Here is a 27,325-nt window from a genome sequence, read left to right as displayed (position 1 = left end):
AACTGCTGATTACAGAGTCATGAAATGGTAACAGAGGTCTTTATTATTATTATTAACCTTTATTTATAAAGCGCTGTAAATTTACACAGCGCTGTACATACAGTCTTTTTAATTAGACATTTCCCTGCCCTCAGGCTTACAATCTAAAAAGACACTACACAAAAGGAGAAGGGAGTAGTGGTGGGGAAGGGGATGAGGTCCAGCAGTTCCTCTCTACTTCCAAGGCCTGGACCAAGGCAGATGGACTGGAGGGAAGGCTTGGCTTCATAATGGATGGTTAATCTTCATCCAGGGAGGCAAGCGACAATTATGCAAGGCCTGGGAACGCTTCTCTGAACAGGACGGTCCTCAACTCCGTTTTGAAGCTGGTTAAAGAAGTGATGGCTCTTGTTCGGGGGGGAAGAAGGTTCCAGGAGTGAGGGGCAGCGAGTGAAAAGGGGTGAATCCGAGATGGGGCAGAGGGACATCCTTGGGCTGGGACAGTAGACCTTGACAACCAGAACGGAGGGCCCGTGGGAAGGTGAGGAGAAAGAATGTCTGATAAGTAAGGGGGCCGCCCCTGGAGGGCTTTTAACGTGGACAGCAGGAGCTTATACTGATGCGGAAAGGGAGGGGGAGCCAGTGAAGGGATGCCAGCAAAGGAGAGATTGTGTCAGAGCGGTGGGTGGATGTGATAAAGCGTGCAGCTGAATGCTGGTCAGAAATTAAAGGATGGAGTGATGAGAAAGAGGAAGCCTGCCAGAAGGGTGTTACAGTAATCAAGTCGTGGATCAATAAGCATGGACCAGGATCTTGGAAGTAGAGTCGGAAAGAATGGTCGGATTTTGGCAATATTGTACAAAAGGAATCTACAAGCCTTGGCCGTGTCTGGTCTGAAGGATACCTGACAGAGAAGAGTCAAAGATAAAACCAAGACTCGGGCTTGCTGACTGGTTGAATAGAAGTGTTGTTCACAGAGAGAAAAGGAGTGTGGAAGGGTGGACTTAGGAGGAAAGACAAGAAGCTCCGTCTGGACATGCTGAGCTTCAAACGCCGATGGCGCATCCACTGCGAGATAGCTGTGAGACAAGACGCATTGCTGTTCAGCCTTGGAGAAAGGTCAGGGGCGGGGAAGGAAAGATACAACTGGGTGTCGTCGGCGTACAGATGGTAGGAAAAACCAAAGAGCTAATGTGTTTTCCTAAGACAGTGTGTAGAGAGAAAATAGAAGGGGACCCAGAACAGAGCCCTAACAGAGGATGAATTTGAGCCACTTGTGCCACTGCAAAAGATCATCCTGACAAATAACATCTCAACCAGTCAAGAACAGAATCTGAGAACCCAAGTCAAAGTATATCAACTAGAAGACAGTGATCAACGTGTGTCAAAGGCTGCAGACAGATCAAGAAGGATGAGCCAGATAAAGGCCATTAGCCTTGGCCCGTAAAAGGCCATTCAAGATCTTAGTCAGAGCTGTCTCTGTAGAATGCCTTGGGCGGGGGAAACCAGACTGAAAGGGATCAAGAATGGGTTGGCTTCAGAAACTCGAGACAGCAAGAATAAACAACCATTCCAAAACCTTAGAAAGAAAGGAGAAGAGAAATTGGACAATAGCTAGATGAAGAGGAGGGGTCAAGAGAGGTTTTTTTCAGAATTGGGAAATGAGAGCATGTTTGAAGTCTGACGGGAAGGAGCCTGTAAGAGAGGGAGAGATTGAAGATATGGAGAAGCGAGGGCCGAAAGAAGGAGACTTGGCAAGGATAACTTCTGGTATCTAATTTCAAGGGGAAGAAATTCTCTACACAAAAGATCTTTCAAAGGAAAAAAACTTACATTTTAAATAGTACTGTGAGCCCTTGATATCCACTGGAGTTTGGTTTCAGGACTTTCCATGGATACCAAATCCATGGAAGCTCAAGTCCCATAAAAATTAATGACATAGTAAAATGGAGTCCCTTATATAAAATAGTAAAATCAATGTTTGGTTTTTTTTTAATAACCCACACACACACAAGTGTGGGTATACAGATGGCTGGCTGTTGACTCCCTCTATGCAGCTGTTATGGTAATAATAGATCTGAATATGTGTGCTAGCAGAAAACAAGGCATAGGCACTAGGAAGTCCATTTTTCCCGCCTCAGAAGAAGGCAGTGGACAATGGTGTTGTTGGACCAGACCTTCCCATGAAAACCCATCAGGGATAAGACACTCACCCACACAGTGGCTAACCTTATAACATAGTATGCAAGGAATCTTGTAAGACCTTGAGACCAACTAAAGAAAGAGATTGGCAGCATACCTTCATGGCCTTGAACCCAATTGATCACCATGCCTAATAGACCTTTTCACAATAGGTCTAACCAAGCCAGGGACCAGTTGAATGCAAGCCCATCAGCAGGCATTCTTATTTAAAATGTAACTATTTAGACTAGGTAAGATGTAACTGTGTTTTCTTTCTGGCAGATCTCCTGAGGGCTCTACAGGATGCCTGTATGGGCTTTGAAGCAACCCCTTAGAAGAAAACCTGATCTTATTGTTTAAAACACTCATGAGGGGAAGGGGGGTTTCTCTGGGATGGAGAAGAGGCAGTGTGCAAACAAGAATCAAGGAAACGAGAGACATTGCAGGACTGGCCGCCAGAAAAATCAGCAGTAGCAGAACATGCCACAACCATCCTGGGCATAAAATACTGTTTGAAAACACTGAAATTCTGGACCATGCCATCCACTACCATGTCAAGATGCCATGGAAGCCACTGAAATCCACAAACACCTGGACAATTTCAACAGGAAAGAGGAATCCCTTAAGTAAACAAGGTTTGGCTACCAATCTGAAAACCGAAGATAAAGACTCAACAATGCAAATGAGAATATCCCAGGGTCAAGGGTTTCCTAGCAGACAGTGAGCACTAATCAAGCAGACATTAATCCTCTTGTGCAGACCCTCACACTCTGAGGAATGCAATTAGCAACACACTATACTGCAAATCACTCCTGCCTTTCCAGGTCACCACATATATATGCCAAGTCCTTTCCAGGCAAATATCTCTGAAGATGTCTGCCACAGTGCTGGCAAACGTCAAAAGAAACTCTGCTAGAACATGGCCACATAGCCCAAAAAACCCACAAAAAACTAAGGAAGAGGCTGTTTGTCTGTTTCCGATTAAGAATTTTTGTTAACCCCCTGTATTCATGGAACCTGTTATGGTTTCTTGCTTAAAGTGACCATAAAGTGGAGCTTGACTGGTCACATTAATCCAATATATATCTATCACCCCATTTAAGATGTTTTCTCAAAGATCGTCAAATGTGTGTAGTTATTAAGAGCCACTGAGTGACCAGAGGAGGGAAGTATCTCTCTCCTTGTTTGAGTCCCCTGTTTATTAGACTTTAAACAAATCTGTATTGTTAAAGGTTATGTCTTATTGGGAAATGATAAGGCTGACACCCGTTTGCACAAGGGAGGTTAACACTATGTGTTCATTTGTGTGTCAGGCAGTTCCCAGCTAAGGCAAAAGGCTCTGGCCCTAATGCAGGCAGGGATGGAGGCCCATGAGGAGGGAAGAAAAAGTCATCATGTGGTTTTATGGCTGGCCCCTCTCTAGGCATCTCTGTCCTGGTAAAAAGAAAGGGAGGATGAGCCGAAAAACAGCACAAACCCTGAGGAGGAAGAAATTAGTGGAGAATCAAATCTCCATGGACAAACAGTAATAAAATGAACACCAGAAAAAGTTAACCAGTATCTCTTGTAAATCTGAGCCTCTAGCCTGTTGCTGTGGGGGCTTCCTCTCTATTTATTTGCCCTTCAAGGGGAGGCTGCCTGGGCAGAAGTTCCTTCCAGGCTGTGAGGAAATGCTCCTGGGTTAGCAGAAACTGAATACCATTTGTAATTATGGGTAGATAACTGTATATGGCCTGTAGTGTAGCTCTGATATTCAGGGCATTTTGTTTTATTTATGTTTGAAAACAGCCCCAACTTCAAGCTGGGGTTTACAAGCTTAGCCCTTTGTCTCAGGCAGGCTTTATAGTAGCCTGGCTGCAATAAATAAATAAATAAATAATAATATTTATACCCCGCTCTTCAGCCAAGGCTATCAAGCAGCTTACAATTTGTTAATTGACATTTCCTAACCTCAGGCTTACAATCTAAAAAAGACAAGAACAAAAGGGAGGGGATGGCAGTAGGGGAAGGGGAAAAGTCCAGCAGATCTGCTCTCCCTTGGAGGCCTGTTGGAGCTGGCATGCCTTTCTCTTCCTCAAGATGGTGGATAGAAGGAGCATCTTCTTCTTTTCAGGTAAGGCCTGATGGAGCTGGCTTGCCTTTCTCTCCTCAAGATGGTGGATAGAGAGGGGCTCTTCTTCTTTTCAGGCAAGGCTGATGGAGCTGGCTTGCCTTTCTCTTCCTGTTGATGATGCATGGAGGGAGGGCCTTCTTCATTTCAGGACAAGGCCTGATGTGAGGGCTTGCTTTCTCTTCCTCTTGATGATGCATGGAGGGAGGCCTTCTTTTTTCAGGCAAGGCTTGATGGAGCTGGCTTGCCTTTCTCTCCGCAAAGATGGTGGATTATAGCGTTGGCTTGGTCCTCAAAATCCCTTCCCATTTGCATAGGTAGCTGGGAGGGCAGAGGGGGCTGCTGTGGGGCGTGGCTCCCCATTTATCTGAGATATGTCTGGATCCTGAGAAGAAACGATCATCTCTGATGGAAAGGAGAGGCCAAGGGTCCCAATTGTTCTCCTCAGGAGTGCCAGATATGAGGCAGCCTAAGACAATTGGGGGTATAAGGAACTCTCTCACCATACATATTAGAAGTGTCCACACCCCTTTTTTTGGGGGGGGGGGGGGGGAGGTAATGCAGGGGATTTTTTATCCACGTGCTCTCTAGAAAAATCATAGAATCCTAGAGTTGGAAGAAGACCTCAAGGGCCATCCAATCAAACTCCATTATGCCAAGCAGGAACTCTCAATTAAAGCATACCAACAAATGGCCCTCCCGCCTCTGTTTGGAAGTGGGTTGGCAGGGGCCATGCTCCCTCTGGTGAGGGCATGAAGCCATTTTCTGATTTTTGTGGGATTGCTCTGTGACAGCCAAAAAAGACCATTTTAGAGTTGGAAGCTTCAGCTCCTGCGGGCCCTGTCTAGTTACTTTACAGCCATGCGGCCAAGATGGCAGCTGTACATGCCAGAGGAGGAGTCCTCTGCCTCCTCCACACCATCTCAATATAAGAATTCAAAGGATGTGCAGGAGCCCTGGCGACACCACCATGTGTTTCCCTGGTGCAATAAGCCCTCCCACACCCGATAGGGTGCTATTGGGGCCAGAATGGGAGGAAGGGGAAGACTAAGAGCTTATCCCCTCATCTGCCCTATGGTGGCAGGGTTCCAAACCTTATGCGGCCTAGTGCCTGCAATGGCGGGCTCTTGGCACATGCCTGCCCTGAGTAAGGGCCTTAGATTTTGCAAAGGTTGCTTGGTGGATGGAGAGAGAGGGCACCTGGTATTCACCCTTTTCCTGTGTCTTCTGGCTGGCTTGCCTCTCTGACCTTGGCCCTGTTTAAAGCTGGAGAGGTGCTGTAGAGAAAACTCTTTCCCGTGACTTTTGGCTGGCCTGTCCTCTGAACCCTGGCCCTAAACGGGCTGGGGTGAGATGCTGAGAAGGGAAGTTTCCATAACTTCTGGCCCGCTGCCTACCCAATCCCTGGCCCTGATAGGCTGGGCAGAGGTGATGTGGAGATGATGATACCCTCATCATCTGTTCCCACGGTTCCCGTGTGCTGTAAGCTGTTTGCAGAAATCCCCTGTGCTCCCCACCATGAAAGGGGCAGCTTTGGAGGAGAGGGAGAGTCATAGCAAAGCCAAGACCTTTATCCAATCCTGGAGCACTGCCATATTAAATCTTTCTTCATCTTTCCAAGGCAGCAAGAGAAACGAAGAGAAGGAAAAGTACTGGAGTGGATGTAATAAAATAATAAATAAAAAATTTTTATTTATATGCCGCCCTTCCTATGTCAGGGCGGGCTTACAACAGATTAAAACACAATTAACAGTCAATTTAAAATACACAGATTAAAATAAACAAGCAAAAAAGCCCCATAGCCCAACCTCTTGGCCACGGAGGAAGAGGAGGGAGGCCCACAGGATATTTATTCGGGGAATGCCTGTTGGAATGGAAGGTTTTAAGATCCTTCCTAATTGGGCCAGGGTAGTAGACGAGCGGAGCTCTGTGGGCAGCGCGTTCCAAAGGGCTGGGGCAGCTATGGAAAATGTCCTCCGAGTGGTTGGGATGTAGCGAAGAAGTTGCAGAGCAACAGCAAACCCATCCTACTGGAGTGATAGGCAGGCAAGACTGGCTTCTAGGGTTAGTCACCCCACGTGAGGTCACCAGAAGGTATCTCTTTTTACTTCCTGCCTATCTGGAGTGAGTGGAAGGCATATAACCCAAACTATAGGATTGTGGGGTCTTATCTACTGGGAAATAACAGTGCCACTGTATTCTACCAGGAATACGACCCGGAACAATGGATACACAGCTACAGGAAAAGATTCCACCTAAACATTAGGAGGAACTTCCTGACAGTATGAGCTGTTCAACAGTGGAACTCACTCCCTCGAAGTGCGGTGGAGACTCCTTCTTTGGAGTATAAACGTAGGCTGGACGACCATCTGTTGGGAATGCTTTGACTAAAGGTTCCTGCATGGTAGGTGGTTGGACTGGATGAACTCGTCCACCTCAATATTCTTGTTGATGCCACTGTCAATGCTTGAGAATGTGAACCTCCCTGATTGCACAAGTAAGTTTTTATTGCCACATTGTCTATGCAAATTTGTACATTTTATTCAATACTTCAAAAGAAACCAGAGCCCATTTCACTGCTCACATCTCTAATAAGTTTTTATGCATCATTCTCTCTGCTAACCTTCACCATGGACTTTGCAGCCAAAAACATCGGCATTCATTGTTCTCAATTGTTTTCTCTGGGGCAAAAAACCCGCTCGTGGAAAATCTGTCCCTCAACCAACAGTTCTGATAGAATGAAAATTTTTTGTTATGAATCTTGCCCAAGGCACCAACTGGATCATTTATGTCAACACACTTAGTACTTTTGCTAAGTACATTACATTTGCTGGGGTTCTCTGAATTAGTTCCTTATCATATTCCTTATTTTTATTTTTCTCTCTGGCAGGACAAACATAAGCTTTCTCTGTGCCCGTTTGTGCATCTAAATGAGTTATTATTTTATCAGATTCAGGTAACTCTTACCATTACTATGAATCCAAGATCCTCCAGACAGAGAACTGACCTCTTGAGAGCTAGCATATTTTTTTTCTTGATCTTCTTCTTCACTAAGATGTTGTCTAAATAGGATATAGATACACTTGTGTTGTCTCAGGTATGTGCCAAAACTTCAGTGAAATTGTTGGAGCTGATGCTAGGCCAAATGGCACAGCCCTGAACTTTAAAAGTTGACCTTTGAATCAAATGGGAAATCTCCTGCAGCCTGGATTCACTGATAAGTGTAGATATACTTTTCACAAATCTACAGATAACAATAACTCATCCATCCCAAACTGTTCAAAATTGTTTGTAAAGTTTCCATTTTGAATTTTTGTACTGGACAAACAGATATTTTAGATGCAAAATTGGTGTGTATACTTTCGCCATTGTGTTTGGATACCATGAAAAATAAAGAATAGACTAGTAGTCAGTCAGTCATCCTTTATCGATTAATATCTAATAGATGAATAGATGCCTGACCTCTTTTTGCACAATCTGTCTTTTTCTAAATCCTTTTGATCGTGGTGAAGGAAGAAATCTTCTTTTTGGTCTTTCTTGAAATTGAATTTTGCAACCTGTATTTACAATCTCTGACACATATTTGTTTGATGTTATGTTACCATAGGTCAGGGTAGGCACCTTTTTGAGCCGGGGGCCGGGTTGCTGTCCCTCAGACAACTGGGGGGCCGAAGCCGGAGGGTGGAGCTTCCACCCTCCGGGGGCGAAGCCGCACATGGGGGTGGAGCTTCCACCCTCTGGGGCGGAGCCACATGCTAGGGCGGAGCTTCCACCCTCAGGGTGGAGCCACATGTCAGGGGGGGTTTCCACCCTCCAGGGGCGGAGCTGCATAATATTGCAAGAAGCTACTAGGGACGCAATGCCTAACACAGGAAAAACGCATGCACACTGTCTCAACCCAGAAAAGAGCAAGCAAGTCCATGTGGGGGGATTTTGCAAAGAGGATACCAAAGGATAACCAACAACATAATAAGAGCAATATTTGTAAGAAGTGTAAGCGACTAGGCAAGGCCACAAAACAGCACAAAAAATGCATGCCACTGTCTCAACCCACAAAGAGCAAGCAAGTCCTGTGGGGGGCTTTTGCAAAGAGGATACCAAAGGATAACAACAACATAATAAGAGCAATATTGTAAGAATGGAAGCGACTAGGCAAGGCCACAAAACAGCAAAAATGCATGCCACTGTCTCAACCCACAAAAGAGCAAGCAAGTCCATGTGGGGGGCTTTTGCAAAGAGGGATACCAAAGGATAAACAACAACAATATAAGAGCAATATTTGTAAGAATGGAAGCGACTAGGCAAGGCCACAAACAGCAAAAAATGCATGCCACTGTCTCAACCCACAAAAGAGCAAGCAAGTCACATGTGGGGGGCTTTGCAAAGAGGATACCAAAGGATAACAAACAACAATAATAAGAGCAATATTTTGTAAGAATGGAAGCTACTAGGCAAGGCCCAAAAACAGCAAAAAAATGCATGCCACTGCTCAAACCCACCAAAGAGCAAAGCAAGTCCATGTGGGGGGATTTTGCAATGAGGATAACAAACATAATAAGAGCAATATTTCTTTCTTTCTTTCTTCGTCTGTTGTGTTCTTTTTCTTTCTTCTTTCTCTCCCTTCCTTCCTCCTCCCCTACTAACCCTTTCTCTCTCTCTTCTCCTCTCCCTCCCTCTCTCTCTCTCCCTCCCACCACCGATTCTTCTCTCTCTCTCCTGGCTCCCTCCCTCTCCTCTCCCTCTCACCTTTTCTTCTTCTTCTCTCTCTCTCCCTCCCACCCACCACCCTTTCTGTCTGTCTCTCTCCTCCCCTCCCTCCCTCCCTCCTCCCTCCCTCCTTCTCTCTGCCTCCTCCTCCTTCCCCCCCCACCCCTCCATTTATAGGAGGGAGGACGGAGGCAGGGCCGGAGCGGAGGGAGGTGGCGGGGCTAGGAAGGGAGGTGGGCGGCGCCCATTTGAAGGCCCGGTGCAGCTCCTGGAGCCCGATTCAGGGATCCAGAGGCCGCATCGGGCCTCCCAGGAGCCCGGTGCGGTGCTTGAAGCCCTGATTCAGGGCTCCAGAGGCCGCATGGGCCTCCAGGGGCCCGTGCGGCTGTGAAGCCCCGTTTCAGGGCTCCAGAGGGCCGATCGGGCCTCCCAGGGGCCGGTGCGGCTGCTTGAAGCCCCGATTCAGGGCTCCAGAGGCCGCATCGGGCCTCCCAGCGGCCTGGTGCGGCTGCTGAAGCCCCGATTCAGGGCTCATAGGCGCATCGGGCCTCCTAATGGGCGCCGCCATTTTGCCCTTCAGAAAGGCAAAATGGCGGCCGGAGCGGCCAAAATCGGCGGGCGATTTCGGCGGCAGGATGGGAGGGGGGCTGGCAGAAAGGCGCCCGCGGGCCGCATCCGGCCCACGGGCCGGGGTTGCCGACCCCTGCCATAGGTTATCAAAATGAATACGTCTTCCTCCCACCAGTATCTTCCTTGAGCCAGTACTGTGACTTTCCAACGCTATTACCTTTCCTAATTGCTGTTCATTCTGCTGTTTGATCTGAAAAATCTGACCTGTTCCATTGAGGCTTGAAAGATCTAAAATCCTTGGTGTCTCTGAACATGTCTTCCTCCATTAAAGTAATAAGGTTTTTCTGTAAAACTTTCCTGACCACTTTTTCTCTATGAGTTGTTGGCAAGACTTTTTTTTTTATTTTTTTTTTTTTATTTTTTGGTCTTTTCCTCTACAGTCAACCTTGATATCCATGGAGGTTCCATTCCAGACCCCTCATGGATGCCAAATACAGCAGGATCTCAAGTCCATTATAGTTGGCGAACTATAAGTGCGGCCCTATGCACGCGACATCATTGGAGAGAATGGGGACAGGACCATCCATGGATGCTCCAAACCACAGATGCAAGCCCACTGATATGGAGGGCTGACTATAGTAAACACTTTACTCAGAGCCTTCTCAATTAGTTCCAGCCTTGTAATCAACATCCCAATGTCTCAGCCAAATCAAATTGCTTTCCTATGCAAACGCTGCAGTTGCCCTGGTTGAATAAGCTGTGCATCATAACTGACATCTGCCACATCTGATGTAGTTTATCTAAACCTGTTCAACAATATCTGCCATGAGCGGGCTCACATTTTCTGTGTCAAGAATATCTTGTACCCACAACATCCTTTTTAATTCTGTAATTTTTTAGCTTGTTTTTAACCTGTTTATTGCATTTGTGGTGTTTTATTGTCTGCATACTGTTTGTAAAATTTTGTACATTACTGTACTTGCTGTAACCCGCTTTGATCTGCACAAGGAAAAGCGAGATACAAATAAACAGTTTATTATTATATTTCCTTGGTCTTGGAACATTGAAGCAGCCATAGACACTCTAATCGCCAGACCGGAAGCTTTGTGGGCTCTGCTAGAGACAAACCAATTATCTTTTCATCTACATCTTTAAGAGTCGTGTCCTCTTCCTGGGAAGAGCCAAATTCAGAACCACCGCTGATACGGATCATCGATCAATGGAATTTATAATTGCTTCATCAATTCTTTCTCAAACCCAATATAATTTTTTCTATCATTAGTGAATCTTTTAAACCCAATGGATTTTCTCATTCATACTCTAATATTTTTTAAAAAAAATTTCAGGTACAGGGAGCTCTCATCTTAGATTGCATATATTGCAACACTCTTGCCAATATATGAGACTTCCTCTGACCTACTGAATCTCCTTGAATTGACTCCCCTGAAGGTAACACAGGGATCCCATGTATTAGAAATATAATGACATAGCAAAATAATATCCCTTATAAAAAAATGGAAAATGAAGGTTTGACATTTGAAATTTATATTTTTTGGAACATTTTCAAACCACGGATGCTGAATCCATGTAAAATCCATGTAAGAAGGGTCGATTGTAAATCCAAGTAAGTAATACCTTTTAAATAAACTTTTTAAAATGATCTGAGTGGCGAAACAAGACTGCCCTAAAGCTGTGCGGTTGCTGCGGTCCTTTCACCTAGTACGGCGCCAGTACGGTGCACTATTGCCATCTGTACCGCCCCATATAATCATAGAATTGGAAGAGATCATAAGAGCCATCCAGTTCAATATGAAATCCCTTCAACTTCTTAAATAGGGCTATCATGTCACTCCTTAAACACTCTCTTCTCCAGGCTAAACATACCCAGCTCCTAAGTCTCTCTTCATAAGGCATGGTTTCCAGATCCATTACCATTTGGTTGCCCTCCTCAGAACACACTCCAGTTTGTCAACATCCTTTTTGAACTGTGGTGCCCAGAACTGGACACAGGATTCCTCTAATTTCTCTAACTTTTAAAATTTTATTGATATTTTCATTGATTTAAAGGAGAGAGGGCTTACCATCTGACTAGTTTAGCAGGAAGTTAAGAATGTGAGGGAGAGGCAACAGTTTTAACAGCTTGGAATTTTGAGAACCTGCCTGACCTGGTTGGCACAAGGATAAACCCATGTGTCACGGATTGTTATCTTCAGCCTCAGAGAATGTTCCTCCAGATCCTGCTCATGTGGTGGACCAAAATGAATTAAAGAGAAGGCACTAGGGTATACATGAGGAAACAGAGAAGTAGCTTCTGCCAAAACTCTACTCAAGTCTATTCCAGCTGAGACTCTGGACAAAGAAAAGCCTATATGTTTGACAATCACTGAGACCACAAAGAAAACAAGATTCTATTATTTAGGGCCAATACAGATGGCCCGTTAGTTTTTAAAGGCTGCGTGGGTGTTTTGGGAGTGTGGTGCTTACATCACAACTTCAAAGTCACCTAGAAGCCACCCAGAAGCCAGCCAGCTGCCCCGACATGGACAGCTTCAAGCAGACCGCACACTGCCACAACGCCTTGAAGCTGCTCTGGGGCTGTGGTGGGGCCAGGAAAGGTGCCCAAATTTCCGAGCCCAAATAGGAGCAGATCTTTTCCACTCATATTTGGGGGGGGGGGTGGTGATTGGGCCAGGCATGTATTTGCTGTGGCCCCAATCTATCTTCAGCAGTTTCACAGCCATCCCTTCCTGGGGGTCTGTTCTGGTCCTTATTCATTTCAATTTGTCATCTAGAATAAGACGAGCAAATGAAATTCCCTAAGGCAATTAATCTTCTAATTGGCCTCAACAAATTTTTGCCTCAATAATGATACAAAAAATTTTGCTTTTCATGACATTTGGGATATATATTTATTAACATTTGTTGAAAATATATACATGGTACCCCGGGATACGAATGCGCCGCCTTACGAAATTTCGGGTTACGAAAAAAAAATCCATTTAAAAAAACTGTTCCGGGTTACGAAGGTTTTTTTGGGTTACGAAAAAATTTTTGGTGCTTTTCGGCGCTATTTCACACGAAATCGCGGCTTTTCCCCATTAGCGCATATGGGTTTTTCGGGCTTGCGAAGTATTTTCGGGTTATGAAAGCGGCGGCGGAAAGAATATTAATTTGTAACCTGGGGTTTACCTCTGTATTATGCCCCAAGTGTCATTGTAAAGCAAAATACAGTGGACCCTTGTTATACGCTGGGGTTTGGTTCCAAGATCCCCCGTGGATAACAAAATCCGTGGATGCTCAAGTCCCATTAAATATAATGGCATAGCAAAATGGTGTCCCTTATAAAAAATGGAAAATCAAGGTTTGATATTTGAAATTTATACTTTTTTTGAACATTTTCAAACCGTGGATGCTTGAATACGAGTATAAAAAATCCATGTATAAGAAGGACCGACTATATTTACATGTTTTTGTATCTTTATTTTTTAAAATATTTTTCATACATGAATGTTGCAGCACTTTCTGAATATCTGCAGTTATATATATTTTTTCATGCATTTCTGTGCTGAAAGACATAAACTACCTTAACTTCTAGAAAATGCCAAATGTTCATTACAGAGCCTGACCACTGTGAGCTTGAGCAGAATAAAAATATGTCTACTCTCAGACAACTTTCTAAAGCCTTTCAGCTTCATAAAAAATTTATCTTCCCTATTATAGAACACCCCTCCCCATATTCAAACTTGCAAATAGATATATATTTAATATATCAATTTCTGTATGTCAGACTTTAATGAACACTGAAATAACTGTGCCTTGATCTGAAAAAACCATGTGTGCGCATGCATGTGCATGTGTGTTGTATAGACACCAATTCGCTATTGCAAAATTGAGGCCAATATCAAACAACACACATTATTCTACACAATTCATACTTTGACTTCCCCAGAACTTTTAGGTTTTCTCCTAACTAAATGAACTCTAGCAGACATGTCTCCTCTTTATCCTTAAATGAACATGTGAAATCCATAATTACAGGCATAAAATAAGAATAGAGAACCAGCACCTTCTTACACCAAACAAATATGTCAACATTAGTAGTGATGAGCAATCAATCCTAAGAACTCATTACTTCAGGGACAAACTGAAATTTTTATTATTAATTCACCTTGTTATTAATGGGCCACATGAAAAAAAGAATTTCTCCTACATAGTATGGAATTCTTGGATGAAAGATATTAATTTAGAAGAATAAATCATAGGCAAGAGTGTTACTGCAAAAGACAGTCACAACTCCCAGGAGATGATGCCAAGCAGGAACATATCAGAAAAACATATTCAGTCAAGAATGAAGTAATGGAATCCCTACTTCCATTAAAAAGGGGGGAGAGTCAAAAGTAAAGCAGCAGAGCTGTAAGAAAATCTTAGAGGAGAATTGGATGTACTACATCTGGTTATATCATCTATCAACACATACATTAGGAAAGATTTAGAGAAGGAAAAACTTGTTCTCTACTCACCAGTCGTATCTTTTCCTTCCTGTTTCAGATACCTTAACATTGCACTCATACTCCACTTGTTTCCATAATCCTCCACTTCAGGGTCATCACAACTAAAACCAAAGAAACAGATTTCACATTGTTGACCTCAGGATCCCTAATGCAACTCTACCTCAAATTTCTGTTTTAACCCTTAACTGTCTGCTTTTCTCTTTAATGCTTTTTGATTGATTATATGAAGTGCTCTGAACTTCTTTGTGAGGCAGCTTCTCTTGCCTAAATGGTAAATATAAAAATATCAATAATGGTAAAAATAAAATGGTAAATATAAAAACATCTGATTCCAAGGAAGCTGTTTCTGTACTGAACCGATGTCTGCTGTCAGTAATTGACTGGATGAGGACAAACAAATTGAAACTTAATCCAGACAAGACAGAAGTGCTCCTGGTCAGTCGTAAGGCAGATCAGGGAACAGGGACATTGCCTGTGCTGGACAAGGTTACAGTTCCCCTGAAATCTCAAGCTCGCAGCTTCAATGTTCTCCTGGACACAACACTGTTTCAGCAGTGGCCAGGAGTGTATCTGCACAGCTAACACTAGTGTGCCAGCTGCGCTCATTCCTTGAGACATCAGATCTGGATATAGTGACACATGCCTTGAATACATCCCATTTGCACAACTGTAACACACTCTATGTGGGGCTGCCTTTGGAAACTGTTCAGAAACTTCAGCGGGTTCAAAATGCCAGTTAGACTGCTAACTGATCTCAGTATAGGGAGCATATAACTCCCTTGTTGAAACGGCTTCACTGGCTACCGGTTTGTTTCTGGGCACAATTCTAAGTGATGGTCATGACATATAAAGCCCTATAATGCTTAGGTCCAGATTATTTGCGAGATCACATCTCCCCATACCAACTGCTAGATCGTCAGGGGAAGCCTTTCTCTCAGTCCCAGCACCATCACAGGCTTGCTTGATGAGGACACGAGAGAGAGCTTTCTCAGTGGCTGCTCCTAACCTCTGGAACTCCCTTCCATGGTAGGCTAGGCTGGCCCCCTCCCTGCTTGCCTTTCATTTGCAAGCAAATACATTTTTATTTAGAGATGCTTTTCAATATAATAATCATGACAAGGCAGTGTGTGTTTTACTTATGTTTTTAACTTTTTGTGAGCTTTTATATTAATTTTATACTGCTTTAATTAAATGATTGTAATTGTTTTCAAATTCTTAATGTAAAGTTTTCAAAATGTTTTTATCTTGTAAGCCCTCTTGGATCCCTTTCTGGGAGGAAGGCGGCCTAAAAATGAAATACAGTGGGCCTTTGTTATCCACTGGGGTTTGGTTCCAGGACCCCCCCATGGATACCAAAATCCGTGGATGCTCAAGTCCCATTAAATACAGTGGAATAGTAAAATTATGTCCTGTATGTAAAATGGCAAAATCAAGGTTTGTTATTTGGAATTTATACTTTTTCTGAATATTTTCAAGCCATGGACACTTGATTCTGTGGATAAAAAATCCGTGGATAAGGGGGGCTGGCTGTAAAATAAAATAAAAACAATCATATATACAATCATGTGGTTTTGAACACATGATTGTGAATACTTAAGGTTCAAGAATTTCCAAGCAAATGTAAGTACCTGACATAGTCACCACTCTTCTTGTTGACACTATAGTTTGTTAGATGCATGAACTGGTTTTTAATATTTTTTGCTCCCTGGTCATATCTAACAGTTGCAAACCTATAAAATAAGGACCAAGAATATGTCAGTCACTGAAACCAAAGGAGACCAATTGTTCCATCATGTTTTATTCAAGAGTTATTATTTCTTGCACCTATGCAAATAGCAAGATCAGGACCTGACAACTGACTTGCATGCTTCCTCCTCCTACCCATACCACAAATGTTCAGACTGGGAGCTGCTATGGTAATTTGAATGTGAGGTTTTTTGAGAGCAGACTCATTAACCAAAATAAATGGGGGGGGGGGGACCATAGTCATATAAATATGAGATGCTTTGATTCAAGCATTCTGCTTTGTAAGCAAAGAAAAGTATGGAAGAAGGAATGAGGAACAAGCTCACTGCAATGTCTTTTGTCAGTTTCACCATTTAATAAATAAAAGCAAGCAAGAGAAGAAGCAATGTCCAAACTATCCATGCTAGCTCTACAAAGCACTTTCAACCATGTGTCATTGATCCTTCCCCTTCTCTTTAAACCTATTTTTCAGACTCACAATTGCTAGGAAGCATTACCTCTGCTGAAATATTACAATTCAAGAACCATTATAAGTCATTAGCTATCTGACAATCAAGCACATCAGAAACAACTACTTAACTAAATTTGGAGTATGAATCCTTCCAGAAACTGAACAACCCTGGGTAACAACATACTATTTCCTATAGGTCTGTCAGTATTCATGTGAATAGGATTTTCATAGTTTTTTAAACGTCAGTCAGACTTGGGGCATCTCATTCTAATGTCTCAGCAAATCTTCCAAATACTAGCCACAACTTCAGGCTATTCTCTTTTTGCTTACCACTTCTAAACATCTACTAACGACATTTCTATATCTACTAAGGACATCCTTAACTCTGTTGTCTAGGAGACCAGCTGCAGCAGTCAGTTTTATCCCAGCCTAGCCAATCAAGACATTTTGTAGAAATACAAAATGCCTAAGTTCAGCATTGATCTGCTTCCTATTAAGAGGGAGAAGTGATCATGAGAGAAACTGCTGTTCCACTACCGCTTCGGTTACCTACATTCCCCACTGTGAAGGGCCTGCCAGAAAGGGGTTACTAAGAGAGGGACTGGGCTGCTGTAACAGGCTCTGGCCCCAAGACAGTCTATGAGGTAATGTGAATTCCTTGGCTCATAGTAAGTACCTGAATTCTTTGGAAACCACAGGAATCCAGCAGAGAAAAGGTAAATATCTCTGTGGAGCCAGTGCTAATTAGCAAGCAGGGCTACTAAAGGAGAGAGCACTAGGGGGCTCAGAGAACAGGAAAGCAGTGCCCTGTCAAACATTATGAAGTTCTGACGCCTGTTGTGCTGCCACGTTTATTTCCCACTCCCTCTCCTTTTTGGGCCTCTTCAGTTTGGTTTTCTGCTCAATTCATTGTGCTTCCATAAAAACAGCTCTATTTTTTTCTTAACTCAACATAAGCACAACTACCAATGCCTACTGAAAGAGGTTTGGTGCCAAAATTGGTATTTATTTAAAACTTAACTTTTTTTAATAAATGAAATTTTCTCTTTGACTCCAAACAAAGAAAACCTGGCTTTGAAGACAAATACCATGAATCCTGTGCATGAGTACCCCCTGCTGGTACATTATTCTTATCTGAAGTTCACACGCTCTCTTCAAACTCATCTACCAAGACAGGCACAGACTGATAAGACAAAAGCTTATAAAAAGAAGAGGCTACAGTTTTCACTTTCCAAGTTTATTTTTAACAGAGCAGACAACAAATAAATCCATGTGTCTTTGACCTTTATCCTGGCATACGACTATGTAATTTCCAATATATCACCAATACCCTAACATTAGGATAATGTTCAGTCATTTTGGCTTCTAGGGAGATTTCAGGCTTGGTTTGCTCTTGAACCCATTTATTTGTCTTTCTTGGCAGTCCATGGTATCCCTAGAATTCTCCTCCAATAACAAATTTCAAATGAGTTTATTCTCTTTCTGCTAGCTCTCTTCACTGCCCAGTTTTCACAAACATATGTAGAAACTCAAATTATTATGGCATAGAAAATCCTGACTCTGATATTCAATTCTTGACACCTGAGTATCTTGTCTAGTTCCTTCACAGCTTCCAAGTCTTAGTCTTCTTCAGACTTCTTGACTGCAGTCTCCATTCTGATTAATGGCTGAGTCAAGATATGGAAAATCTTTATTTCAATGTCTTCATTGTCTACTTCAAAGTTATGTAAATCATCTATGATCATTATTTTTGTTTTCTTAATGTTCAGCTGTAAACCTGCCTTTGCACTTTATTCCATTACTTTAACAGTTTTTCCAAGTCTTTGCTATTTTCTGCTAACAGTATAATGTCATCCGCAAATCTTAAATTGTTTATATCCCTTTTCCCAGTTTTCATGCCTCCTTCCTCCAAGCCAAATCCAGCTTTATGAATATGTTCAACATACAAGTTAGGGAGATAGGGTGATAAAAATGCAGCCTTGTCTGACCTCTTTGCCAACTGGAAATCATCCTATTTTTCCATATTCTGTGCTCATGGCCGTCTCTTGTCCTAAGTACAGATTACACATCAAGACAATCACATGTGCCATGGTACTGAAATGTAAAACTGGATTTTTCAGTATCAGCTTCCAGCATCAATGTCATACATTCAACTGGCGCTAATTCTGATTCATATGAGATAGACTATTTCAAAGACAAATTAATTTTTTGCAGGGAGGCAGAAAAAGTTTGATATGTCCCCATCCACTTTAAATTATAAGATTGTCATTGACAAAGGGTTCATCAACAAAATCAAAATATGAAAGTGCTTATAATGGATTTTTCGGAACCAAATAATGGACTGACACTTATCCATTACATGCTCGGGACAATTCTCATCATCCTCTGAAATCTAGTACTATTGGAGCAACATTGCACTTCTTTCCATGGTTCATTACACTTTCCATTTTACTTTCCATATATCACTGCATACTGTCTCCACATCTAATAAACACTAGTACACATGCCTGGCCTGGTATAAAGAAAGCTATCTTCTTATAGTATATAGAAGTCTCTTGGCATTTTGACAGATATCAAAGAATAGCAACAAAAGAAGCTGAAATCAAGTGGAAACAGAATTATGAAAACTCTCCCTTTGTGCCTATGGTCAAATTCAAGAAAGATTTTTAAAAAGCTGGTAGTGAGAACCTCCAGGTTTACTACTGCCACCTGAAGGCAGCAAGCAGGAAAATGCTTTTCATTCATTAGTATGACATTCCATACTTCCCATCACTGTTGAGGATGCTTTAATTTTAGCCAGTAGCTGCCCTTAAATAGGACTAGAGATCACAGAAAGATGAAAACCGCTAGAGGTTCATTTGAAGTGAGAGAAAAGGATACCCATTAAATATTTCAAAATATTCATAATTCCCAAACTCTTGATCAAAGAGCTAGAATATCCAATAGGTGTCATTGTTAACCTTGCCTCATAATCATGAATGAATACCCATTCAGGGTTCACAAACCCTGAAGTAGGAGAAGTACCTACCTGGCCAGACCTTCCTCATAGAGGTAGATGATAAGGGGATCATAAGATGTCACCAGAACATAAAGCCGCACATCAAACTTGAAGTCTGAAAGGAAGCAACAGTGATTAGTAGCCACAAACTGTTGAGAAGCTAAAGCTACTCAGGGTAGGGGGAAATGAGGATGTTATTTCCAAGAGTCACCTCAGGGTAACTACCACAGAATGGCGATTCTTTGGGTTTAGATGACACGATTATACAGTATCTATCATAGAAAAATACAATAAAAGCATACAAGAATGGCTATAACTCAATAGCTTACTAAACCTTTTAAATCTGAGAGAAAGAGATCTCCTAAAGAAAAAGTCAACTCAAATACAAACTTACCATCTATGAGTAAGGGATTGTTGATGTAGCGTGAGACCAGGATGTTCTCTTCAAGGGAAATCTGATTTGGCTACAGAACGACACAGAAACCACAGTGGAGTGAAGATCTAAAACTGATCTGCTGACTTCACTAAATAACTTTCTCCCGTAACTGCTTCATGCTAAGCAAATGTTGTGATGAAAGCTGTTATCTTTTCTATTCAAAACAATGTACTGCTCAATGCAACGATGTCAGGGTACAGAATACTGTACAGAATACTGAAACAGGATAGAGTACTGTTCAACAATTGACCACTGAAGCCTCAAGTTGCATATTTACTAGCTGATCTCAGTTAACCAATAGATGTGTTCCTGAGCATTACTTTTTAAGCAAAAATTTAATGCTAGTAGATATAACAAAAAAGGATAGGAATAGGTTCCTACACCACAAAGTATAAGAGCAGTTCAACTTGTTTCTGCAAACTTTGAATTCAAATCTAACAATATGAATGTGTCAAAAGGAACAATGAAGTCAAATAAGCCTTGCATAACTAAACAAAAACATTTGAACCTCCTGGAGACCACTTGAAAACTTCATAGAAAATAGATCCATCTTCTCTTTTACCAGCTTTCACTTTTCCTACAATTTTCATTTTGTTGACCAATTTCTAGATCTATGCTTCTTTAACATGTTGTGGATAACTGGTGAGGTGGACTCATCTTTTCTCCCTTTTGCTCTCTCTTTTGCTGTTCACCCTTGTTCAGTAAGGGGTTCTGGAGGCAGCTGCTATTTACCTTGCTTGTTGTGAGCAGGGACACACAGCACAAGTAGGAGTGATCTGGATAGATTCCTGCTCTTTCCAAGCTCAAGCTTTTTAATGCTTAGAGAACCTTCTCTTCTCCAGGCTAAACATATTCAGCTCCCTAAGTCACTCCTCACAAGGTATCATTTCCAACCATATACATTACTCTTTCTGCAATTGCATTCTTTGGATCTGATACACTTTATCTATTGTTCCTGTGTTAAACAGCAGCTGCAAATAGCTTATAATAAAAGTATTAATCTGACGATAACCTCCTAGAAGAGAAAGATAGCAGTCAGATAACTGGGAAGTCTTGATATCCTTGTTTATGCTAGTGGTTTGTGTTTTGGTAAGCTGAATACAGTTCTCATATCTTGTATTCTGCAATTTTTAAATACAGACACACTTAGGGTTGCCATAACCCGGCGGCCCCCGTGCCATTCATGGTTTCGGGGGGCCCCTCCCGGTCCCGGTCCGGTTTGGGACCCCACCCGTGCCTTGTTCCCGGTTTGGGGGCCCGCTCCAGCCATTGCCGCTGCCGCTAATGCGGCTGCTGCGGCGCCAACCCACCTCCTCCTCCGGCTCCGCCTTCCTCCTCTTCCTCGGCGGGCGGCAGAAGCGCCGCCGCCCCCGCGCCCCCACTGGGAGGGCTTGCGCGCCGCCCAGGCCTCAGAAGGGGCTAGTGGCAGCGCGCGCGCCTGCCCCATTCCCTCCGCACAGGCGCGCCTGCCCCACTTTCCTTCCCCCCGCGCACGCCTGCCCTGCTTGCCTCCGCGCGCACGCGCCAGCCATCAAAAGGAGGAGGAGGGGGAAGAGGAGGAGGAGGAGGAGGAAGGAGCCGGAGGAAGGGTGCCTGAAGGCCAGGGCAGAATTGGGCCAGAGAAGGAGGAGGAGAGCTGAGTCAGTGGCCATTAGGTCTGCCTTGGTATTTTGGGGTTTTAAAATGATATTTAAAAATATAAAATACTTATTTTATTTTATTTTTATTTTTTTATTGCTTTTTATTTTTTATTCCTTATTTTTTATTATTGCTTCTTTTTATTTATTTCATTCATTTTTTTTATTGCTTGTTTTTATTTTATTTCATTCATTTTTATTATTGGCTTGTTTTTATTTCATTCATTTTTATTATTGCTTGTTTTTTATTTCATTATTTTTATTATGCTTGTTATATTTTATTTTTTTAATTTTTATTATTGCTTTTTATTTTTTATTTTATTATTTTTATTATTGCTTGTTTTTATTTGCTATCATTAGTTTTTATTATTGCTTGTTTGTTTTATTTCATTAATTTTTAATATGCTTGTTTTTTGTTTATTTTATTAATTTTATTATTGCTTGTTTTTGTTTTATTTTATTAATTTTTATTATTGCTTGTTTTTTTATTTTATTACTATTATTTATTATTAAATATAATACACCCCCGCCTTGTTTTTTATTTATTTTTTCATTATTTTTTATTAAATATATGCAAGTGCATTTTCTGTGTATTTATGGCGCTTTGAATGCTAACGTCTGCCTTCTTGCACAATTATAGATGATGATGCATGATGCTGATGATGATGATGATGATGATGATGACTATCAACAAGCCTCTGAGGCACGGCCAATGTAAATTGCTGTGATTTTTACAAACTCATGCGCAGTGAAGAAAAACCACAGCCCTTGCCCAGTACACACTTCTTAGAAGTAAAGTTGAACCCAAGGGCAAATACATTTCTGCCATGTCTAAGAATAATGCCAAAATGTCCTCCATTTTCATCATGCCTAAAAACATGCATTTATATTAACATTTTTAAAAATACCTCAATTTTTGCGCATCCTCCCCTTTTTATAAAAAGTGTCCTACATTTGAAAATGTTGCCCTGCATTTGTCCCGGTTTGGAGGTCCTCACTTATGGCAACCCTAGATACCTCAGTTAACAAAGTCTCTAACAACAAACTACTTTTTATAAAGTCTTTTATGCCCATTAACCTCCCTTTCTCCCATTCCTTGTTTACCTGAATTGTTTTAGCAGTATCCACCATTGGGAGGATGGTAGAAGAGGGCTGGAGAAATACAGCTGTGTCAGCTTGCTGCAACAAATCTGGGGAGGGAATATGATACCCAAAAATAATAATTCTTTCCCTGAATCCCTCAAGTGCCTCTAAAGGTATGAGGGGTATTTCCACCATGTTTGGGGAGTCCTCAGGCCAATTAGACCCTGGAGAGGCCTTTTGAAGCAGAAAGTGAAAAGGGACTTCAAAAAAAGACTTCTCCACAGCCTAAATTTCCAAGAAGCCCCCAAAATATTGTGAAAATGCCCCCTGTTTCTTAAAGGGCATTTGGGGGCAGTAAATTGTTTTTTCACAATTGGGCATGATGGGGTGCAACCCTCCAAAACCCTTGGGGAGGTAGCCTTCCACCCAACCAAGGCATACAGTGGTAATCCAACACTATGTTACACTAGAGAAAATTCTGAAGCACAAGAGAACAGAATTGCTTCCCTGCCCCAGTTTGGTGACTGAAACATTTGTCAGCAGGAGAACTGTACTGAATACCACCCCACGACTTAAATAGTAACACAAACAAAACAAATATAATGGTACAACATTCAAGCAAGCTTGATGGAGAATTTGTTCTACAGTGTGCCTGCGTACTTATAAAATATAGAGTTGGAAGAGACCGCAAGGGTCATCCAGTCCAATCCCATTCTGCCATGCAGGAACTCTCAATCAAAGCATCCCCAACAGATGGCCATCCAGCCTCTGCTTAAAGACCACCAAGGAAGGAGACTCCACTACACTCTGGGGAGTGTCTTCCACTGTCGAACAGCCCTTGCTGTCAGCAAGTTCTTTCTAATGCTGAGGTGGAATCTCTTTTCCTGTAGCTTGCATCCATTGCTCCGGGTCCTGTCTCTGGAGCAACTGAAAACAAGCTTGCTCCCTCCTCAGTATGAAATCCCATCAAGTATTTAAACAGGGCTATATATCACCTCTTAACCTTCTCTCTCCAGGCTAAACTCCCCCGCTCCTTAAGTCGTTCCTCACAGGCATGGTTTCCAGACCTTTCCACCATTTTAGTCACCCTCCTTTGGACACGTCCAGTTTTTTCCACATCTTTTTAAATTGTGGTGCCCAGAACTGGACACAATTTCCAGGTGTGCCTTACCAAAGCAGATACGTGGCACTATTACTTCCCTTGACCTAGACACTATATTTTACTGATGCAGCCTAAAATTGCATTGGCCTTTTTAGCTGCCGCATCGTACTGTTGACTCATGTTCAACTTGTGGTCTACTTGGGACTCCCAGATCCCTTTCACACGTAGTCTCGTTCCAGCCATGTGTCCCCCATCTGTGCATTTTATTTTTCCACCCTAAGTGCAGTACCTTACATTTCTTCCTGTTGAAGTTCATTTTGTTAGCTGTGCCCAACTTTCTAGTTTATTCAGGTCATTTGAATTCTGATCCTGTCCTCTGGGGTATTAGCTACTCCTCCTAATTTGATGTCATCTGCAAATTTGGTAAGTTGCTCCCAATTCTGTCATCCAAGTCATTGATAAAGATGTTGAATACACTGGGCCCGGGACAGACCCCTGGTGGACCCCACTGGTCACTTCTCTCTAGATGAAAAAGAGCCATTGTTGAGCACCTCTTGGGTTCGGCCAGTCAACCAATACAATCCATGTAACAGTTACGTTGTCTGCCCACATTTCACTAGCTGTTTGCAAGAATGTAATGGGGAACCCTGTCAAAAGCCTTACTGAAATCAAGATATATTATATCCACAGCATTCCTTTATCTACCAAGCTGGTAATTTTATCAGAAAAAAGGATCAGATCTCTCTGGCATGACTTCTTTCTCTGAGACCATGTTGACTTTTGTGTTATGGCATTGCTTTCTAGATGTTCACAGACTCTCGTTTAATGATCTGCTCTAAAATCTTCCTGGTATCGATGTCAGACTAACTGGACGATATATTGGGATCCTCTTTTTTCTCCTTTTTGAAGATGGGGACAACGTTGCCTCCTCCAGTCCTGCTGGGATTTTCCTGTTTACCGGAGTTTTCAAAGATTATTGCCAAGGCTCTGTATCATTTGCCAGTTCTTTTTAATACCCTTGGATGTAGTTTCATCTGGACCTGGAGACTTAAATTCATTTAGATTAACAAGGTATCCTCTACTACTCTTCTTTACTTATTCTGTGCTGAAATTCCCCTATTTTTTCCTAGCTCCATTATCCTCTGTTGAGCACCCTTCTTCCTCCTTATGTGGAAAGCTGTGCAACATAAAAGCAATGGCGCACGCACTGCCACGCGTACGGCCCATTGTTTCCAATGGGGTGTGAGCATATGGATTTCCCCTTACACTTGGGGATTCAGACCACATCCCCATGTAATGGGAGGGCCCACTTATATAGCAACCACTATAACAAGAAGTTGGAAAGCCTTATTTACCAAATGTAACACAGAAGACACAAAGCATTCCCTACAATCTACAGAGAAGTATAAAGCGTCTTTTTAATAATAAGCTTACAGAGTGCTCTCTATTGAGTACATTTGACAATCTGTGGGCTAACCAATGCTGAAAGAGGCAAATATGACAGGAAATGGATTTTAGAGTGCCTTTTCCAGGTTCTGACCTTTTGTTCACATATGCCTTTCCTTAAACCATACAGTAAAGCCTAGCAAACCTCTGGAAAGAGTTGCTTCATACACTTGGCTAGCAGCTCCCTTATTCCATGGAAAAGAAGCCAGGCAAAAAACACAAATGAGGCAAGCCAGACCCTTCAATATGGGGACGAGGAAGAGATGTGGGTACTGTATAAGCAGTCCTTCACTGTCCTGTTTTAGACTAGGTTATGCTAAGAATAAGTATATACACCACACACACTGAATAAGAATAGGCATATACATCACACACATTGTCACTTTAGCCGCACTACAAATATGGGCTACAACCACAGCTAAAACAAGATATTTGAAACAACCAACACAGAATCCCCAAAACTGCTGTTTTGAATCTATTTACCACATGCATACCCACCACAGTGGTAATTTGTTGCCCATAGCAATAATGTCTGCAGTGCTTGCTTGTCAAGATTTCTGCCTAGGTAGAGATGCAACATAAAATTGTGCTAAGCCTTCAATCTGATGCCACAGCAGCCTCATTACCAACTGGCAAATTGTCAAATTATCACTTCTATTCATTCGGGGGGTTATACATACTTTATCAGGCTAGGAAAGTTACGCATATTGTCATTGTTTTTACTAGCAGTTGCACAACTGCCAACAGAAGAAACACAAGTAGCTAAGCGACATTAACCTAGCACATAAAGTTGTAATAAATTACATATCACCTTGTACTAACAGAATGAAATACTGTATTTGGCATTTAAACAAGAATGAAAACAGTGTTTCAGCAAGCAGAAGAAGTCTTATACTGGTAGAATGTAACTATTAGATACAGTCTTGAATCTGTATTATGAAACTCAAAATATCTTCACGTGACATGAAACAGAATGGGTATGTGACTATTATGGAGTGTCTTTAGTGAGTACCTAGGGAAAAGAGCTCAGAAGACATATGTCAGAAGAGGACATGGGGGGGATGGAGGAATCAGAAAGCTTCACAAATTAAAGTAGTAATCTTTAAACACAATTGATCCTAAAGCTTTCCAGACTTTCTGTATAGGACTATTTAGGACTACCCTCTCCTCCTGTCTCTTCATCATTCTCTCCCAATGACTTCGCTAATTACTTCATCTCAAAGATTACCACTATTCGCTCTGAGATAGTCCCTCCCGATTCTTCTTCTGCTCATAATATATCGCCCTTGCCTAAAAAATTTTCTGTTTCCTCCTGCTTCTTTGGATGAACTCTCTACACTTCTGAACTCTTCCTAACCTACAACCTGTTCTCTTGACGCAATTCCTACTTGTCTTCTAATCTCTATAGCTCCCTCTTTTCTGCCCTCGCTTCTCCATATCTTCAATCTCTCTCTCACTCTACAGGCTCCTTCCCATCAGACTTCAAACATGGTCTCATTTCCCCAATTCTGAAAAAAACTTCTCTTGACCCCTCCTCTTTCTCTAGCTATCGCCCGATTTATCTTCTTCCCTTTCTTTCTAAGGTTTTGGAACGGGTTGTTTATTCTCGCTGTCTTGAGTTTCTAGAAGCCAACTCCATTCTTGATCCCTTTCAGTCTGGTTTCCGTCCAAGGCATTCTACAGAGACAGCTCTCACTAAGATCTCGAATGACCTTTTACTGGCCAAGGCTAACGGCCTTTACTCTGTTCTCATCCTTCTTGATTTGTCTGCAGCCTTTGACGCCGTTGATCGCAGTCTTCTAGTTGATATACTTTCTGACCTTGGGTTCTCAGACTCTGTTCTCGATTGGTTTAGATCTTATTTGTCTGGCAGATCTTTTGCAGTGGTTGCAGGTGGTCAGACTTCATCTCCTGTTCCCTTATCTGTTGGAGTTCCCCAGGGCTCTGTTCTGGGTCCCCTTCTGTTTTCTCTCTACACACTGTCCTTAGGTAAACTCATCAGCTCCTTTGATTTTTCCTACCATCTGTATGCCGATGGCACCCAGTTGTATTTTTCCACCCCCGACCTTTCTCCAAGGCTTGAACAGCAAGTTTTGTCTTGTCTCACAGCTGTCTCACAGTGGATGCGCCATCGGCGTTTGAAGATCAACATGTCCAAGACGGAGCTTCTTGTCTTTCCTCCTAAGTCCACCCTTCAACACTCCTTTTCTGTCTCTGTGGACAACACTTCTATTCAACCAGTCCAGCAAGCCCGCAGTCTTGGTTTTATCTTTGATTCTTCTCTGTTGTGTATCCCTCAGATCCAGACCACAGCCCAGGCTTGCAGATTCTTTCTATACAATATTGCCAAAATCCGACCATATCTCTC

The 27,325-nt window shown here is 42.3% G+C and overlaps 1 protein-coding gene across 10 annotated transcripts in view; it reads right to left on the bottom strand.

The window, feature by feature from the left end:
* The window catches only part of TTLL5 (tubulin tyrosine ligase like 5), a 273,548-nt gene that overhangs the window by 223,215 nt on the left and 23,008 nt on the right, over window positions 1–27,325 (bottom strand). For all 10 annotated transcript variants that reach the window (XR_006104524.1, XM_042473064.1, XM_042473053.1 and 7 more), the window contains exons 8-11: window positions 19,648–19,717; window positions 19,284–19,368; window positions 15,687–15,788; window positions 14,068–14,159 (exon numbers count right to left, since the gene is read on the bottom strand). Coding sequence is in view for 9 of the 10 variants with exons in the window: in XM_042473064.1 (XP_042328998.1) it covers window positions 14,068–14,159; window positions 15,687–15,788; window positions 19,284–19,368; window positions 19,648–19,717 (349 nt within the window). In the remaining variant the exon portion in view is untranslated. The remainder of the gene's footprint in view (window positions 1–14,067; window positions 14,160–15,686; window positions 15,789–19,283; window positions 19,369–19,647; window positions 19,718–27,325) is intronic.

Source organism: Sceloporus undulatus, chromosome 1 (genome assembly GCF_019175285.1).
Source record: "Sceloporus undulatus isolate JIND9_A2432 ecotype Alabama chromosome 1, SceUnd_v1.1, whole genome shotgun sequence".
Lineage (NCBI taxonomy): Eukaryota > Metazoa > Chordata > Lepidosauria > Squamata > Phrynosomatidae > Sceloporus > Sceloporus undulatus.
Note: the sequence above shows the minus strand (reverse complement) of the source record. Positions and strands in the feature narration are given on the sequence as shown.